At 39.7% G+C, this 16,610-nt stretch overlaps 1 protein-coding gene across 1 annotated transcript; it reads right to left on the bottom strand.

Moving 5' to 3' along the window:
* Positions 1-240: 240 nt before the first annotated feature.
* mef2b (myocyte enhancer factor 2b) lies at positions 241-15,479 on the bottom strand. Its single transcript, XM_069694843.1, has 12 exons — positions 15,435-15,479; positions 13,540-13,627; positions 12,782-12,929; positions 12,631-12,681; positions 8,442-8,518; positions 6,726-6,929; positions 6,370-6,498; positions 5,966-6,155; positions 4,760-4,905; positions 4,351-4,465; positions 3,418-3,529; positions 241-2,549 (listed from the first exon to the last, which is right to left on the bottom strand). The coding sequence occupies exons 5-12, from the start codon at positions 8,493-8,495 to the stop codon at positions 2,237-2,239; spliced, it is 1,263 nt and encodes a 420-aa protein (XP_069550944.1). The 5' UTR covers positions 8,496-8,518; positions 12,631-12,681; positions 12,782-12,929; positions 13,540-13,627; positions 15,435-15,479; the 3' UTR covers positions 241-2,236.
* Between the last annotated feature and the right edge of the window lie 1,131 nt (positions 15,480-16,610).

Here is a 16,610-nt window from a genome sequence, read left to right as displayed (position 1 = left end):
AGGGCCCTGACATGATAATGAGGGAGTGTGTGCGTGTGTTCAAAAGATGGAACGAAGGTGTGTACCGCGAAATAAATGGACACATGAAAGCTACACAGTGGAGGGCATTTAATCTGCCTTAACATTGAATGTACATTAATGAAAACAACACAGGCAACAGAATCATATTTTTCTCTCTAAAGAAAGATAATAAACTAAACGTCCTTTGTTGAAAAAAAAAATCAGGCCAGGGCAAACATACAAATTAAAATGTCTTTATTTAAAAGGAATCACAACAAATGTCAAATAAAAATCTGCCTCTGTTCTGTTAGTGAAGCATTCAGCAAACATGAAAAGGATTCAGTCCAAAACATCTGAATACTGATAACTTGGTATTAATCCACGTTAACTGCATAAAAAAAATAAAAGGAGAGCTAATTCTACTGCAAAACTTCACAAGCTGGCTCCCTAAATCTCCGCAGAGTTTGTCATGCTGTCTTTGCTGAACGCCGCCAGGGTGACATCATTGAACTTGGGTCCTGTCCTGAAGATTCATTAGATAATAAACCACCCCAAAAGTAAAGGCAGGTGCTCTCTGCTCTGCACTTTAATCCCCATCAGTGTGACAATGTAAAGTAGGATGACCCTTTGTGGACGACTAGAAACAACCTGAATTTCGACAATATTTTGTCAATTGCCAAACATTATATGTAAAACTAAAACACGTACACAAACTGGTTAAATGAAACCAGATGAAAATATGAATATTTAGACTCATTTATTACACAGTGTCTCACATATCTCAAAATATTATAAGCTTAGTAAACTCTACAATATGCACTAAGTGAATAAAGCCCTTCAGAAAAAAGCAACAGACTTTAATATTACTGGAATCCAATTAGACCAAATATAGACAAATACAAACATCTTTGGCTGCCGCAGTATTTGAGTGCAATTCATAGGGATAGTACTGATACACTTTGGTCTTGGGCTGCCATCAGTTTTGCTACTGACAAAGTAAAAAGATAAAACTATCATCATTTGGAGGCGCTCTACAACTAAAGCTTAAAAACAAAACTGAAAAGAAACCATTTTTAAACTTCTCTTTTAAAACCACTGATGGCCAGAATATTTTAGGATGGATTGATTATTTTTCAAGTCTGTCTTGAACAAAACCAACATGTCCAAACTCTGGAACAGCTTTTGGCTCCTGTAAAAAGTTCCCGTTGTTCACACTGGCCTGAGGAGAAGCTCTCTTAATGTGAATCTATTGGAAGAGATGAAGACCCAAGATCTACAAAATCCAAGATTTTTTGTTACTCTACAGAGGACACGTTTGCTTTTGTATCAGATTGTGCTGTACAAATAAACTTGACTTTACTGTCTCCCCACCAAAGCACAGCAATGAGGCATTGTCTGAACAAACCCAAAGAAGAATTTTGACCCTTGAAGCCTACTATTTACTGAATTTTAGATTGAATCTTTAAAAAAAATATAAAAAAAGACATCAGATTTAATCTCCCATTATTTATCTCATTAACATGCCATGATGGAGGCTATACTTCTCAGACAAAAGGAACAACAGCGGCAACCAAAAACAGATCAGCATTGTTTAAAGACAGGCTTGAAAAAAAATGCGACCCTATCGTTTAAAATGCCCTCTTGTGGAGGGACATTTCCCTATCTCCAGAAAACCTAAGCCTCCTGTAATATTTCTATACCTGTTGTCTAATTAATCAACTCAACTCAGCTTTATTATTAAGCACCTTTCATACAAGCAAGTAGCCCAAGGTGATTCACATTAAAACAACGCACAAAAAAATGTACAGCTGTTTTCCAATTTTCACACCTAAATAGGTCAAGCGCTGAACTACTCAGAACGTTTGTTGATCTGAAAGCCAAATACGTTTGCAGATGGATTTTGCACTTTTGGAGAAACTCAGTTGGTCCCGCTGTGCTGACTGCAGCAAAACCTCAACAAAGTCACAGAACAAAACAAACACATTTTAAATTCTTCACATTAGCTCAACACAGAAAACTAAACCTAACCAAACGAAAAGCAAAAGTCTGTCTATCTCCTCACGGGATCAAGCAAGTGATGCAGAGAAGAGTTCTCCACTGCCCAGGAGAGACCAGCTCTGTGTGAGGAGACAAAGAGAGGCGTTCCTCTCTGGGATGACGGGGCCACATCAGCCCCGTCTGGTTTTGTTGGAGGATAACTGTTGAATGGGAGATGGTGGTAGACTGCAGCAGCCGGCTATCTCTGCCAGCCGTCACTCATCTCTAACTGCCTGAGCGGCTGCCCTCCTTCCTCCTCGTCTTGCGGGTAGCAGGCTTTGGGGAACTCCTTTGTCCCATTGGTCGGACGGTTTTCTGGAGGGGTATGGCGAGCAGAGTCGGGGTTGCTCATTGGAGAATGCTGCCTGAGGTGGTGCAGAGGAGGGGAGGTAGGTGAGGACATGTGCTCGGGAGAGGTACGCTCCGATTTGATGCTGAGGGTGAGGGAGGGCAGATGTGGAGAGGTTGAAGAGCAAGACTGAGAGGGGAAGGAGCACCCCCCACTGGACATCCTGGAAACAACAAGAGGGAGGACCAAAGCAAGTTGAACACTGAGTTGAGGTCATCAGTTCTGCAGCTAAAGGGCATCAAATGCAGCTTCATGACAATTGGATGCAGTTGAAAACATAAAAAAAAAAAAACAGTTTGCGAATGAGGCATTTGAAATTCATCCACTTTGGATTAGAATACTTCTTATCCTGCATATAAACAACAAGTAGAAGCACCAGAATGTGCGGGATTCCTTATTGTGGAAAAAATACAGCAGAAGCTTACTTTAACATTACTAAACAAAAACTTTCCAGATTCAAATAATATATCTATTTTTTCATTTAAATTAATTAAATTTAATCTTTTCCTATAAATGATCATTTGTAATCTTTCTTATTTTACTTATTGAACACATTTTTTTGCTTTAATTATAAAAAAAATTCATCTCTAGTATTTCCTTTTAATTCATTCTTTTCTCTTTTGTTTTATTCTGTTCTGTTCTTTTTGATCATCTATCAAATTTAATTGTCACCCCTTTTCTTTTATGTAAAAATACATATATTTTGTTTCCCCTGTTGTTGTTCAGTCTGACTTTGAATCATTTTGTTTTGCATGTTAATTGGTGACTTTATTGTTTTTTGTTTTTTTAGTGGCAATCAGTATATGTTTGCCTTTCTGAATTATGTAGGCTCTTGTAAATATGAAGAAATGTTTGCTGCTGTTTTGTACCTGTTGAGAATCTAATTAATTGAAAAGTTACACACAAATGCCCAAAAAGAAAACATTGTGGGAGCAAACACCAGTGTGCAGGTTCAAATTTTTGACCGGTGACTCCATATTTGATCCACATAGCGGATATGGAACGTCCATAATAATATATAATATGCTTACCCAGGACTTATATGAGGCCCATGGGGCTCCTGAGGCGGCTGTGCTGGTTGCCAGGGGTTCACAGTTCCTCGTTGTAAACTAACAGACTGATAAAAACCAGGCTGGCTGTAATCTGGAAAGAAAGAACCCACATGGATTTAAAATAATGATAAAAAAACAAAAACAAATGGATTTTCATAAAACAGATTCAGTGAAAGGAAGGAAAGATTATCCTAACTTCACTGCAAGACTAGTTTGACATTTTGAGAAATATCCTTGCTGAGAGTAAGATGAGAAGAGTAGTAGTTTATTTATGTAGGCTACAGTAAATATAAAAGCTCCAGTCAGCAGCTGGTCAGCTTAATATAGTTTAGCATAATGTAAAGACTTCAACTCACAAATTAACATTTAATATCATGTTTGTTTTTAGTCTGTACAACTGGGAGTGTGCGGGACTATTTCAGGTCTGGGTGTAGCAACAACAGGAATGTTGTCGTCACTGCGGCGTTGCCAGGAAACCAGCAGAAACTCTTGGAGGTCACTGACACTGCACAAACCTCCGGTGCAACCACAACTTGACGTTTTTTGAAACAAATTAAACAAATGAGCAAAGACGTGTTAACCAGTGCGTTTCAGAGCTGGTCGTTTTTTTTTTTTTTATGCAGCTGAACAGAGCCAGTCGGGGTGTTTCCTCTTGCTGACATGCTGTCTTTATACTAGGCTAACCGAACCGGCTGCCTGTGGTGGGTTCATTTTTACTGTACAGAATTGAGAGTGGTATCAATCAGCAGGAAAGTGAATACGATTATTTCATAAAATGTCAAAGTAGTGCTTTAAAATACCTTTTCAATGGCAATGTTTTTTTTGTGTGTTTTTTTTTAAACATTTAAATAGTCATTTGTAGTTTCTGTTTTCTATATTGAGCACAGAACAGACGATGCTGAGAAGACGTACCAGGGCCTCCAGTGGAGGGGAGGCCATACCCTCCCAAACTGTGACTCAGCAGTCCTGCCTTCCCCATGGTGACCATGGAGCTGCTGCTGTGCAGGCCCTGGTACAAGAGACCCCTCTGATGATCAAGGAAACAGAAACAGTCATACTGAAAATCGCGAGTTTGCCGTGATATAGTGATGTCACTGTATACACACACTATGTAGAACTTGTGAATATAACTACGAGAGGTGAGATTAAGTAAAAAAAAAAAAAAAAAAAAAAACTGTGAGCCTACTCGTGCAAGTTTGCGGAACAATTTGCAGGTATCGGCACACGAATTGAGTTCCAATGAAGAACTTGAGGTTTTAGAGGCATAGCTGCTCACAGTACATGTTAGATTCACTGACACCTATTTGTAACAGCTACTTACAGCAGAGTTGTGGTTCGCACGTGTGGCCCCCACGGCCTGATTAACAGCATCTGCCCGCAGGTTCTCACTGCCCAGGTTCAGAGGAGGGCTTTTCATGTCCAGAGCTCGATTCAGGTTGCCGTGGGAGAACACGGAGTAGCCGATACCTAACCAGTGAAAGAAAGGAGCAGGAAGTGAAAAGAGACCTAAAGTTTCACTTGCAGAGCGATCATTTATTTTCTGTGATACATTCTTCACATCACACTGCTGCGATCTACAAGTGTGATAAAAAAACAACAACTTCTGTTTTGTTTGACCTTTGAATTTGAATCTGATCTTTACAAAACAATGGTTAGCTACTGTGTTGTTTACAAGTTTGACTGTTTTTTTTTTTACATATTCCAATGTATTGACGACATGACAGAAGTGATTTTGAACTGATCAAAACCAAAAACTTTTGTTCATGTAACTGATCAGGGTTTAATGACATCACAGTGCATAATTCGAATGGTAAAAGAGGCTAACATGACAGACAGGTGTGATACATTGTAGAAACCACAGAACTGGTTATAGCTGCTGTCACACTGGTGTAGGGCCGGTTTCACAAAACAGGCCGACTGCATGTGTGGATTAGTGCACGCACACACACACACACACACACACACACACACACACACACACACACACACACACACACACACACACACACACACACACACACACACACACACACACACACACACACACACACACACACACACACACACACACACACACACACTTCCTGTGAGTTCACAGCCAGCTGCACAGATGGTCGACTGTGCACATGTGAATTTCACAGCAAGAAAGGCTTTAGGAGAAGTTGATGGATTTCCGTGCGTAAAGATTTGCCTCTATTTTAAGCCAGAAAAATACTAGTTGTTCAATATTTAGGTGACAAAGTGTAACGTTCTGACTAAAGAACTGCATGTCTTCAATACCATTAGGTTAAAAAAAAAAAAAAAAGTATTATTCAGCAGAATCTGCACATTATATTTTGTAGTGAAACAAGCTGATCTGGATCTAAACATTTTAATCAATATACATAAAAAACAGCAGAGAAATTGGATTATACATTAAGCTAAATAGTAACATGCTTTTGCATACACAAGATAAATTCCAATAATTATTTCACCTTGTAGTTAAAAGGGTTTTGGTACAGTGTTTCCTTAGACCTTCCAGGCTCACCTGCATGTGGAGACATGAATGCAGTGTGCGTGTGTGGTGCAGCAGGACTAGCAGAGCTGGGTCTGGAGTTCAGAGATTTAAACCCTGGGGGTCTGTGGGAAGTCACGGCGGATCCAGAAGAGTTGGGGAAACTGTTCTCGCAGCCGGCCGACACCAGGAACTGCGTCTCCGGTGAGAGCAGGGATGGAGCCTGAGGAGGAAAGCACATATCATAATAATAGTATGACACAGAAACTGGTCATGGCTAAATATTTGATCCGTTTCAGTTCATTAAAAAGGATAAAACTAAGTAGGATTGGCATCAGAAATCAACTGGTGGATTTTCTTCCTTCATAGTTTCAGCACGTTTTGTGTGTGAATGTGTGTTTGTGTTGAATGTAGAGCAGAAGTGTGTGTGGACTGACATAGAAGCGTTGGCGAGCCACAGAGAGATCCATGCCCTCACTGAGAGGATATTTGTCTGCTGCCACCTGCATGCTCTCCTCACTGTCGAGCTCTGAGCCGTCGAGGCCGAGGCCTTTCCTGCGCAGGGTCTGATGCAGAACAGAAAGTGCACGTGGAAAATTACACACAATGATACCATGACGGTTTAGAGCCACCTGAAATTCTTGGTTACACTTCCTGCCTGAAATTCTAATAATAATTTTTGGAAGAAAGTGCATTATAACAACTCTTGAATTCAACACTGAGTCATAACTAACTTGACTGTCATGTCAGAACTTTGTGTATCAAAACTCTTCCTTCACTTAGTTTACAGCACCTCCAGTATGTCCGTGTTGGTGCGGCTCTCGTGCGGCTCACTGTACTCGGTGTATTTCAGCAGCACTTTATCCATGTCTGTGCTGGCGTACTGGAACAGACGGTTGGTGCTGTTGAAGATGATGAGGGCGATCTCACAGTCACAGAGCACGCTCAGCTCATAAGCTTTCTTCATCAGACCAAACTTACGCTTGGTGAAGGTCACCTACGACGGAAAAAACAGGAGGTTTGTGTCATCGTGCTTTTTAACGTCAGCTCAAGACTTAGAAGTGTACTGGCACATTTAGGAGTAAATAAGTAATCAATTTGAGCACTTGGGACAAATTGATTAGTTAACATTACAGTTTAAAAAAAACAATAAAAACTTTTTTGTGTCGTTTAAAAAAAAAGACAGCACAAAATACTACGGGTGAAATTTTAAAAATATCATGTATTCTCTAATGACACCCAAAAATCCAAGCGGATCAATTGCAAATACTAAAAATCTTAACTGTCAAGTATGTTTATTGCCTAAAAATCACAAGTTCATCCCAGGGGATTTAACAATCTGCACAGCAACACTGTCTATCCTCAGACCCTCTGTTCAGATAACAGAAAACTCCACAAACAAACAAACCTTATCACCACAAAACATGTCGTCTTTAAGATCAGATATGAGAAACAAATTGTGTTTAGCTGCAGTCTGAACACAGTTAAAGAAGTTTCTCTGGTTGTCTACATTGACTCTTTGTGTTGATGTGTTTTCTTTTTAAAATAACATCCAAGCTGTTTCACATCAACATATATTCATCTAGAACTTACATTCTTATTAGCATGTCAAGAGGCTATGAACCGCAGTGTCGCGCAAACATGATCTCGTGTCTGAAAAACACAAACTACCATTATACTGTAATCTGATCCTCCATCAAACCGATATATTTTTTTTAGGTTTCGTCGGCCTGTTAGTTTGCTCAATTTGTTCAGTGTTGAAGAACAATCAAAGTATCCCTCCAAGTATTTTGTTAAATTTAAAGCAATGGATCAATGTACGAGCTCTACCTCTTGGCAATAGATGATTCAAAATGCTTGAATTTACACCCAGAAATTATACGTGCTACAATTATTTTAAAATATAACTATAGTCCCAGAACTGTTTGTCATTACACTAAATACTATAATGTGATATTTCCTCTGTCATGCAGGACTAAGAAATGTCCCATGTCCTTGCCACACTAAACATACTCAACACATTTACATTTCAATCAGTACAGCTATCAAATTGGGCGTTATGTGTGTGCACTGCTGTGCTTGATTTAACGACTACAGTATCTGTGCAGAGTGATGCGTCTACTCTACATTCTGCTGTGTATCTTGCACAAAAAATATGCCAGGTAAAAATGTAGAAAGATGTCCATCACAAGTCCCCAGAGTCCCAAGTGATGTCTTCAAATGTCTTGTATTATCTGACTAACGGTTCAAAACCGGAAGATATTCTGTTTTTAAATATATACAACAGAGAAAAGCAGCGCATAGTTGAGAGATTGCGACCAGGAAATGTTTCGCATTTTTACAAAGAAAAAGTCTCAAAATAGTCACTTTATAATTTTCTGTTGATCGCTTAACCGTCTAGCATTTCAGCAAGGAGAGCTACTGTAATATGACACTGTGCAAATATTGTTTGGGCAAATGTATTGTTAAAAAGTTTCTAATGCGAATTACATATTGCATGTAGGCCCACCTGTCTATTCCTCTGATCAAGAATACGCGAAATTTGTATTTTCTTTCTTCCCATTTTTTCTTCTTACACTCTGACACCTGTGAAAACAGAAAAAGAAATGATTTAGGATACAATATACTTTCATTACCAACATTCAAACTGCTGTAGTGAACACCCACATTGATAAATATGACCTGAAACAAGTTACAACCTTTCCTCCTCTAGATCACAGAACGCTAAAGCTGGGTGACAAATATGTCTTGAGGCTTAAAGTTATGTTTGTGTGCAGTTGGACTGATTCATTATTGCGCTGAATGTGAGCCTTTAAGGGGAGAAATGCATCAGAACAAATGAACAATAATATTTCTCACATTCATATAATTTTGGTGGGAAAATGTCATCCGTTTGGTTTTGGTGACTCAAGTCCCTTCCCCGTGGTAGTGGCAGGCTGTTTATTTTTACCACCATGAGGCGATGCAGTCTAAAGTTAGAGCGGCTCTTGCCGGGCCAGGAGTCCACACAGTGACACCCTCGCAGTCTGGGTTACCCCGGGGCCAGCAGCACAGTGCTCGACTACACCACATGGCCCCAAGAGACAGGGTTAAAAATACAGACCACGGCTCCTTTTAAAGGTTCAGCGGGCAATAGCTTGAAACCAAACAACCGAAGGAAAACGGTGTGTTTTTGAAAGATGGCTGACACTAAAAGCCACCCACTCCTCTCTCATGCACAGCCAGGTCAGAAAAAAAGCAGGATTTGAACGCAAAAACGTGGATGAATGGTGGTTGGCTTGAGAATGTCCATTTTTGAAACTCACATCAGTTGTTTTTCTGGGTCTAGTAAACCCTGCCCCCGTAGGACCGTATAGAACTAGAATGTAGAGACAAACTTGAAATCAGAGTTTCACTGACACTCTTTGCATCATAGGAGACAGCCATTAAGTCACTTCACTGCAAAACTGTACAACACTAAATCAAATGAATACATACATTTGTTAACGTCCATTTTGCACTCACTGTCAGCCCAGGAGATACGTTAAGTGATGGTTGGACTCTGCTGATCTGATCGTGCAGTACTTCTCCAAAGCCCTGAGGAGTTTTCACTGGTTTTCCCCTTAATTCTAGACATGTATCGGACTTCTCTATATTTAGTTGCCTGCCCCTCCTGATGGTGCCTGAGCGGATATGGCGCCCGTGTTCCCACGACCCCTAAAGTGCCCGCTGTCCCTCAACGTAAACTTGGCACACAGGCATCTAGGGCATTTCTGGAAGAATCCACCACTTTGCCCTCATGATTACCTTATAAAGTCCTATGATCTCTGCTGCGCTGAATATGCTGCAGAGACAAGACACACCTCAACAGTGACAGCTGAAGACATCATCGCCACAATGTCTTGATGGTAAAACAAAGCTGGCAGCAGTTAACGAGGACCACAAATGAAAGAGCATTGGTCTGGTAACTAACAAATCAGCTACCACAAAGAACACACACCAGGGCAAGCTGTTCTGTTTTTTTGGATGAGAAGTGAGACCATTTAACCTCAATTGAAGCCACGTTAAAGGTGAGATGAGAGGGAAGTTCGACATATGTTCCAATCAGGGCAGGCAGATCTTTATCTCAGGGTTTTACAGAAGGTTCCTCTCCTCTCAGATGTAACCAATTGACAACTATCAGAACCACAGACAGCCCTGTTAAAACACATGAGCAGCTGCATAAATATAGCTACACCTCCATGTGAACAGCATGGAGTTCGCGGTAGAACGTTGTGTGGTTTAGTAGGTTTGTCGAAAGCCTAAAAGCTGAGACAGGCAGGAAAAGTCTGGTTGTGCCTCCCTGCTAATTCTGGACATTTTCCCATATGACAACTGCCATTTGAGGTCTGTGTACGCACAGAACCAGCCATGCAGCATGCAGCCACCGCTCATGACCTTGCATCTCCAAGGTCAGCTCCTGAACGTATCATCTCTAAAAAAAAAAAAAAAGTGGACATGAAGATGTTTTTGTTTTTATTTGCTCATTTGTTTGCAACGCCATTAACTAGTCCCAGAGGTACTAAAATAAAATGTTAATGCAAAACAGAATCACTGTCTGTCCTGTAATAGTGAAATAATTGCACACCTATTTTCTCTAGGGAGAGACGGCACCTTTGTCGGATGGTTTCCCAAAGGCGAGACAGTGGAAAACACTGAGCACAGACACATAGCAGGGCACCAGTAGCTTAGCTCTCTGAAATACCCTGGGATCTTCTTACTGATCACTGGGGAGCTCTCTTTGACAACACATGCACAGAAAAGCTTGCACACCAACAGAAGAGATCCTTTCAATTTGCTTGATCTGTTCTGATATTGTAGAGCCCACCGGGTGTTTTTCTTGCTGCAGTGAATTGTATGCATGACTGAGAATGGAAATAAGCAGGGCATTTCTAAAGTATTGGGGGTTCTGCTTCAATGGTTTTCCTTCCATGAGTCATTCAGAGCATGGTGGCTTGTAAATGTTTCAGTAACTTGGTAAACACGTGTAAGCATATTAGTCAAGGAAGCTAATGACTTATTCTGTGGCGGCAAAGCAAATTCCACTGGTCAATTTGCAGTGCTGGTCGTTAATTATAGCTAAATAACCAAATTAATATAACCATAAAGTTACTTAAAGGTTTTGCATCTGCTGTAAAATATTATTTTCCATTTATTTAGACGTGTTTTTCTTTAAAAAAATGAAAGCAATCAAAAGAAAAACTGTACCTAATATGATCCATTACACTAAGACATCTGACACATCTGAAATCTAACAGCGTTAACAGTATTCCCTGTTTTAGTCACTCTTAAAAGTCTCATCAAAGTTCTGTGTTTAGATGGCAAAATGTGAAACCAGGCCCAAACCTTTTTTCAGAAATAATCCAAACCCCATTTGTATGATACATATAATACGATACATATACATCCTTGCAAATCCAGGTTGAAAAGGGTGAATTGTAAGTTTGAAATGTTCAGGGCACAGCATAACTCATTCAAATTGAAACATGTCTCAAGAAGTGAAAGGCTTTCAGGTAACATTTTTGTTTCTCAGTGAATTTATCACACTCCGCGGCCCATGACAGAAGTTTGCATCGCGAGGATCTCAACCTAAACAACGCTATTTTTTTATATTACAGTTAAAGTATCTCTACCTAATTTGGGGGATACACAAATGTCTGTGCGTTTGTGTCATCTACGGGGTCAGACAGTTTATGTGCTCACCAGGCCTTTGCAGAATAAATGGTGAGGAAATATTTGTCTAATTTTAACTGGAGATAATTGAATTGCCTTGATATTTTTGATAGAGCCAAAGAAGCAACGGTACACGCAAGCATGAGCTGAACAGTTGATCTTTCCATAAATAGAGAAAAAAAAAGTTTTCTGGGACTTTATAAAATGATCCACGGGAGGAACCACGAGAGGGAAACTTCTTTTAAAACGGCACAATGGCAGAAACTACATTTCCTTAAAAAAGTATCATCTTGAGCCAATATTGTCACCTCGTTAAAAAACATCATTTTTAAAGAGGTAACAATTTTGAGGTCAATTGCACAAATGCTAATTTTGAATGAGACTGAGCTGTCAGATGATTGAGAAGGCAACAGGTTGAAGAGATAAGAGAGATCGATCTATCTATCTATCTATCTATCTATCTATCTATCTATCTATCTATCTATCTATCTTTCTATCTTTCTATCTGTCTGTCTATCAGAGGGGGAATTATGCTATATTTTTAATAAAGAATAAATTCGGAACAAATTGAGCCGAGATGCTTCTTAAAGTCCAACCAGTCTGTGCTGAATGAAATCAAACAGTCATGGGATGTCTCTATCCAAATGACGAGAAAACATTTTGCACAGCAAGAAGCTATTTGGCCCTAAAAATAAATACAGTAAAAATACATAGCTGAAAAATGTTTGTTGATAATTAGGCCTAATAAATTGCTGACGTCATTCAAAATAGACCATTCAAAAATAGCCTGTCTGTCCCCGGGTTGCCAAGCACCCCTGTCTAATATAACCTCCTCTATGGGCAGCTTTCAATAACACAGCAACAGGTACTTTACGAACAGCTGTGTCGTGAAATCTGCCACACAGGAAACACAAGGAAACTTTACTGATTTGCCTTGAAAACCGAAATAAAAGAGAATAAATCTAAACACGCACGCTTAAAAACAAAAACGGAGCATCTGGTCTCACCTGTTCCTCGATGTCCCTATTTTCTCTGTTTACTTCTGTGAGTTTCACCCGCTTGATGGAGACCAAGCAAACGGGAAAAGTTGCAAATAAGAAACACAGATGTCTGAAAAGAGCAGGAGGGGGTCTGGCCGTATGATGCCGAGATATTCACCTGATGCAGTGGCAGCGGGTGGTTTAGGAGCGCTGCTTTCCAACAGCTGGCTGCTGCAGCCCGCCTCTCTGTCACCCTACACCGCCTCCTCGGCCGTGTCATTGGACGCACTCCTGCGCCTCCCATCCGCCTTCAGGCGCATCCGTCACTGTGCAGGCAGTCAGCAAGTTTACAGAACAAGTTACAGTTATACCTAAAGTTATTCTTTTAGTTCAAGGCCACGGAAAGATCCACATGACAGACGATTTATTGTCCCAAGAAGACCTTTAAAAATATGTTTGCTTTTGTGTATAATTTCTACACCACGGGGCTAGTGGTGACAGTATAGGCAGTGAAAAATGCTCTTGTACATGAACAGTCCCCTTAATTTTGGGGATGGAAAATATGAAATCTAAACCATAAAAAAGTGTAAATGTGTAAATAAGGAGAAGCAATTAAGCGGGATAGCGACAATAATAATTCAAAAAGATAGGCTTTAAAATTAGGTAATTCGTCTTTTTTTTTTTTTTTTTGCTTTTTGCTTGTGGCCACCAAATAGCCTATAAACAGTGCTCGAAGTGAGCCGGTACTCAACCTGCAGTAGCCTTCACTTCGTATTATTTTCTTCCCATCAATTAAGCTGTAGTGAAGAAATTTCCCCTCGGGGATTAATAAAGTGTATAAAATAAAAAATAAAAAATAAAAAAATAAATAATCTGGGCGATTCGTAACGCCCCTAAATGGACTGCATTACCCAGGAGGCAATGCGTGACGCTTACCTGCTTCCGTTCTGGCGGAGTGCTTTTCTCTGTCGGTAGCTCGTCCAAGGAATGTAACATTAACCTTGCAGTAATGTTGGCCAAGAGCCTGGAGAGCACCCAAAAAAAACACGAACAGTCAGACAATGACACAATGGAAGTATTAAAGTAAAAATCATATCCCTTTTATATTTAGTCTATGATATATCCATCAAGTTCTAAATGCAGGCACAAGAAAAACCAAAACAGTGCAGCTCCACTTCAGTGTAACCCCAGAACAAAAAGGGCCATCTCTGTAGTATGTCAACATCTTCCTCCCAAACATGGTCAGTGCTTGCTGAATTCACGCTACCATCAAATGTTAAATTGGATAATGAACCGAGTTCATTTGAGAAAACCGGCTAAAGTCACCATCAATCGAATGCTACAACTTCCTGTGTCAAATTCAAAACCCCCGTTTCAAATCAAAAGCTCTCTAGTGTTTCAAAGTGTCCTCCTGATTAAATACATTTATTTTGTGAACATTAGCGATATCTCTGACTGGGTCCATGTTTTATTCACTGTTGAAAGTCAGGGTGTCATACTTAATAATTTGTTGTGACTGGTCGATACACACAAAAACATGTGACTTCCGGCACTGCATGTAAAACAGTGTCTGCTTCAGGGCCGTTGTCACACAATGCAAAAATTATTTCCACTTTCAAACTCTTTGACCTGAATATTTGAGGCCCAACGTCCGACAATTATTCAACATGTCAATTATAAAAGCAAAGGTCAGTGAAAAAGGCAGAAAATAAAAGCTGTTTTTGTTTTATTATCAGTTATTCCTTGCCCAGATTTTAATTTAAAGACTCCTATCTGGGGGATGTCAATCCAATCATTGGAAACCGCTGCCTTAATGCCTTTTTAATCATGTATGTTTGGTTAAAGAGGCGCATCATGACCTAATGGCATTTCAATTTCGTATGAGATTTTTTTTCATGACCTGAAAATTCCATATTAGAGTATTAGAGTATTTTATAGAAGCGGTGACATAGTTAAATTAATTAAATCAATCATTTGGGGGTATCGTTTGTTAAAGCAACAATATTTGGAGAGGAAACCTCAGAGTCTTTCATAACACAGGGTTGCTGGATAAAAAATTACAGCAGTATAGTGGCCTGCTCCACTGAAGTGCCTTTTAGTAGTTCACTGAATACCAAATTAATCAATGTCATAAACATTCAGTCTCTTCATCAGTAGATGATGGGATCACAGAGAATTTAACTTGAGACTATAACTGTAATTTTATCCCGTGAATATGGGTAAGACACAAATTACAAAAACCAAAAGGCTTTAATTCAATACCACTCCACCATTAGTTACAAAAATAGCAGAGTTCAAGCACCAGTTTTCTGGTAATCTCAACAAACATTTAACATACAGAAGCGGAGAATACAATATATGCTCTGAGGCTGCTGTAGAATCATATAACTGTTTCTGTTTTTGAGTTCAGCTCCTGTACTAAATCAACCATGGATACATACAGATAGACATGATTATGCAGTACAACCTGTAAGCTAGAATGCCATGTGTCCTGCTACATAGTCCAATCAGATTTGCTGTTCTTATTAATGAGAAAACCTGGATATATCACTGATGAAAAGTGTGGAAATTAAAATGATGGAAATCAAAGCGAAGGCACTAATGGAAAGTAGACATGCTGTCAGCTTAATAGATATATTTAGAGGTAATAACTGAATCACTGCATGAGCTGCATTATTGACTATTTTGGGATGTGACACAATGTAGGCTACTCCTAAAAATAATGTTAGCACAGATCATCTGTGTAAGTGTGGATAACAACTCTATTTTTCTCCCTCACACACAGACAAACATATTAACATGGACACATAGACACACAGAGCTATACGTACGCACAAACACACACAGTTCCAGATCCCCAGAGGTGGCTCAAACTGTTCATCTGATGCAATAGTTAGCAACATCCCTGCAGACTGCCACAGCCTTTACCTCCAGGATTCATCTGCGTGGGCCTCATTGAGCCGATGGAGAATACAGCAAATCCCCATCTGTAAATACAGTGAGCTAATCACCTGTAGCAAAAGGGAAATGATATCTTTCCTCAGTTTATTTAAGACTAGTTGTACATTTCTTCTTAACACTGAGAGCTTCATTAATGCGGAGAATGAAGGCGGAATCACAGCCACATTCACACATTATTTAGAGCTACTGATGAATACACACGGCTAGAGCCATGAGGGAGAAGCGGTAGAAAGATAAAAGTGCCTTTGAGAACTTTCCGTATCAAGTCCATTTTTTATTTTTTTTTCATTTTCCTGAAACTTCTCACTTCTGCTTTTGACAAGATCAGTCACAGCCCTTTTAGACCATGTGGTGAAGCTGTCGAATTTAGAAATAGCCTCTATGGTCAGTGTACATGTGTGAGAGCAATTGTTCACATTGTGTACCTTTATAGCTTCATTCTTATCTACATCTCAACAGAATAAGGGCTACACCTTTGCCTCCCCACCACCACCAGCCCCGACCTCTAAGAACAATAAGGCCTCTGTTAACACAAGTCACAGACTCAAAGTATGTCATGGTGCTCGTAGACCAGTGGTGTGTAGCCCATATGAAATACATACATATATTTAATATCTATCTGATTAAATCGGGCAAATTCTCGACAATTAAATATGCACGTAAAAGTAAAGATGAGTTGATGAAAAAAAAAATTCATCTCTGTTAAGCTGTGCATGCTTCAAAGGCAACTTTAGCAAATACTTAATTAGATTCACCCTGAGGAGCTGGACTAAGAATAAAAGTGATACTCTACAATGAACAAGGGTTTTCTGAGGTCACTGCCCTGCTGCAAATTCCTCAGATGTTTGCAGTAATGTATACCTGACGTGGTCCCACAGCTCCACAACAACTTAGGTCTTTTTAAAACGTTTGATTTTTGCTTTATTGTCACTTTAAATCATATTATTATTATTATCATATGTAGTGCACCTCCGTTTTTCTCTTGACAACAGGCAGTCAAATGGCCTGTTAAAAGGGTTGCAGTAATCCTTTAATCACTTCATGAG

Source organism: Brachyistius frenatus, unplaced genomic scaffold, assembly GCF_029030835.1.
Source record: "Brachyistius frenatus isolate BFR_SWC_R1_liver_20210118 unplaced genomic scaffold, ASM2903083v1 Contig_18, whole genome shotgun sequence".
In the NCBI taxonomy this organism is placed as follows: domain Eukaryota; kingdom Metazoa; phylum Chordata; class Actinopteri; family Embiotocidae; genus Brachyistius; species Brachyistius frenatus.
The sequence above is the reverse complement of the archived record's forward strand: the minus strand, read 5'-3'. Positions and strand labels throughout refer to the sequence as shown.

What these genes read in the sequence shown, in the direction of transcription:
- mef2b (XM_069694843.1), bottom strand. Translation starts at nt 8,495, where the DNA reads ATGGGAAGAAAGAAAATACAAATTTCGCGTATTCTTGATCAGAGGAAT. An exon ending in TTGATCAGAGGAATAGACAG is followed by an intron (nt 6,930 to 8,441) that starts GTGGGCCTACAT and finishes TTTCCGTCGTAG; the next exon opens with GTGACCTTCACCAAGCGTAA. An exon ending in CCCCTCCACTGGAGGCCCTG is followed by an intron (nt 3,530 to 4,350) that starts GTACGTCTTCTC and finishes CTTTCTTTCCAG; the next exon opens with ATTACAGCCAGCCTGGTTTT.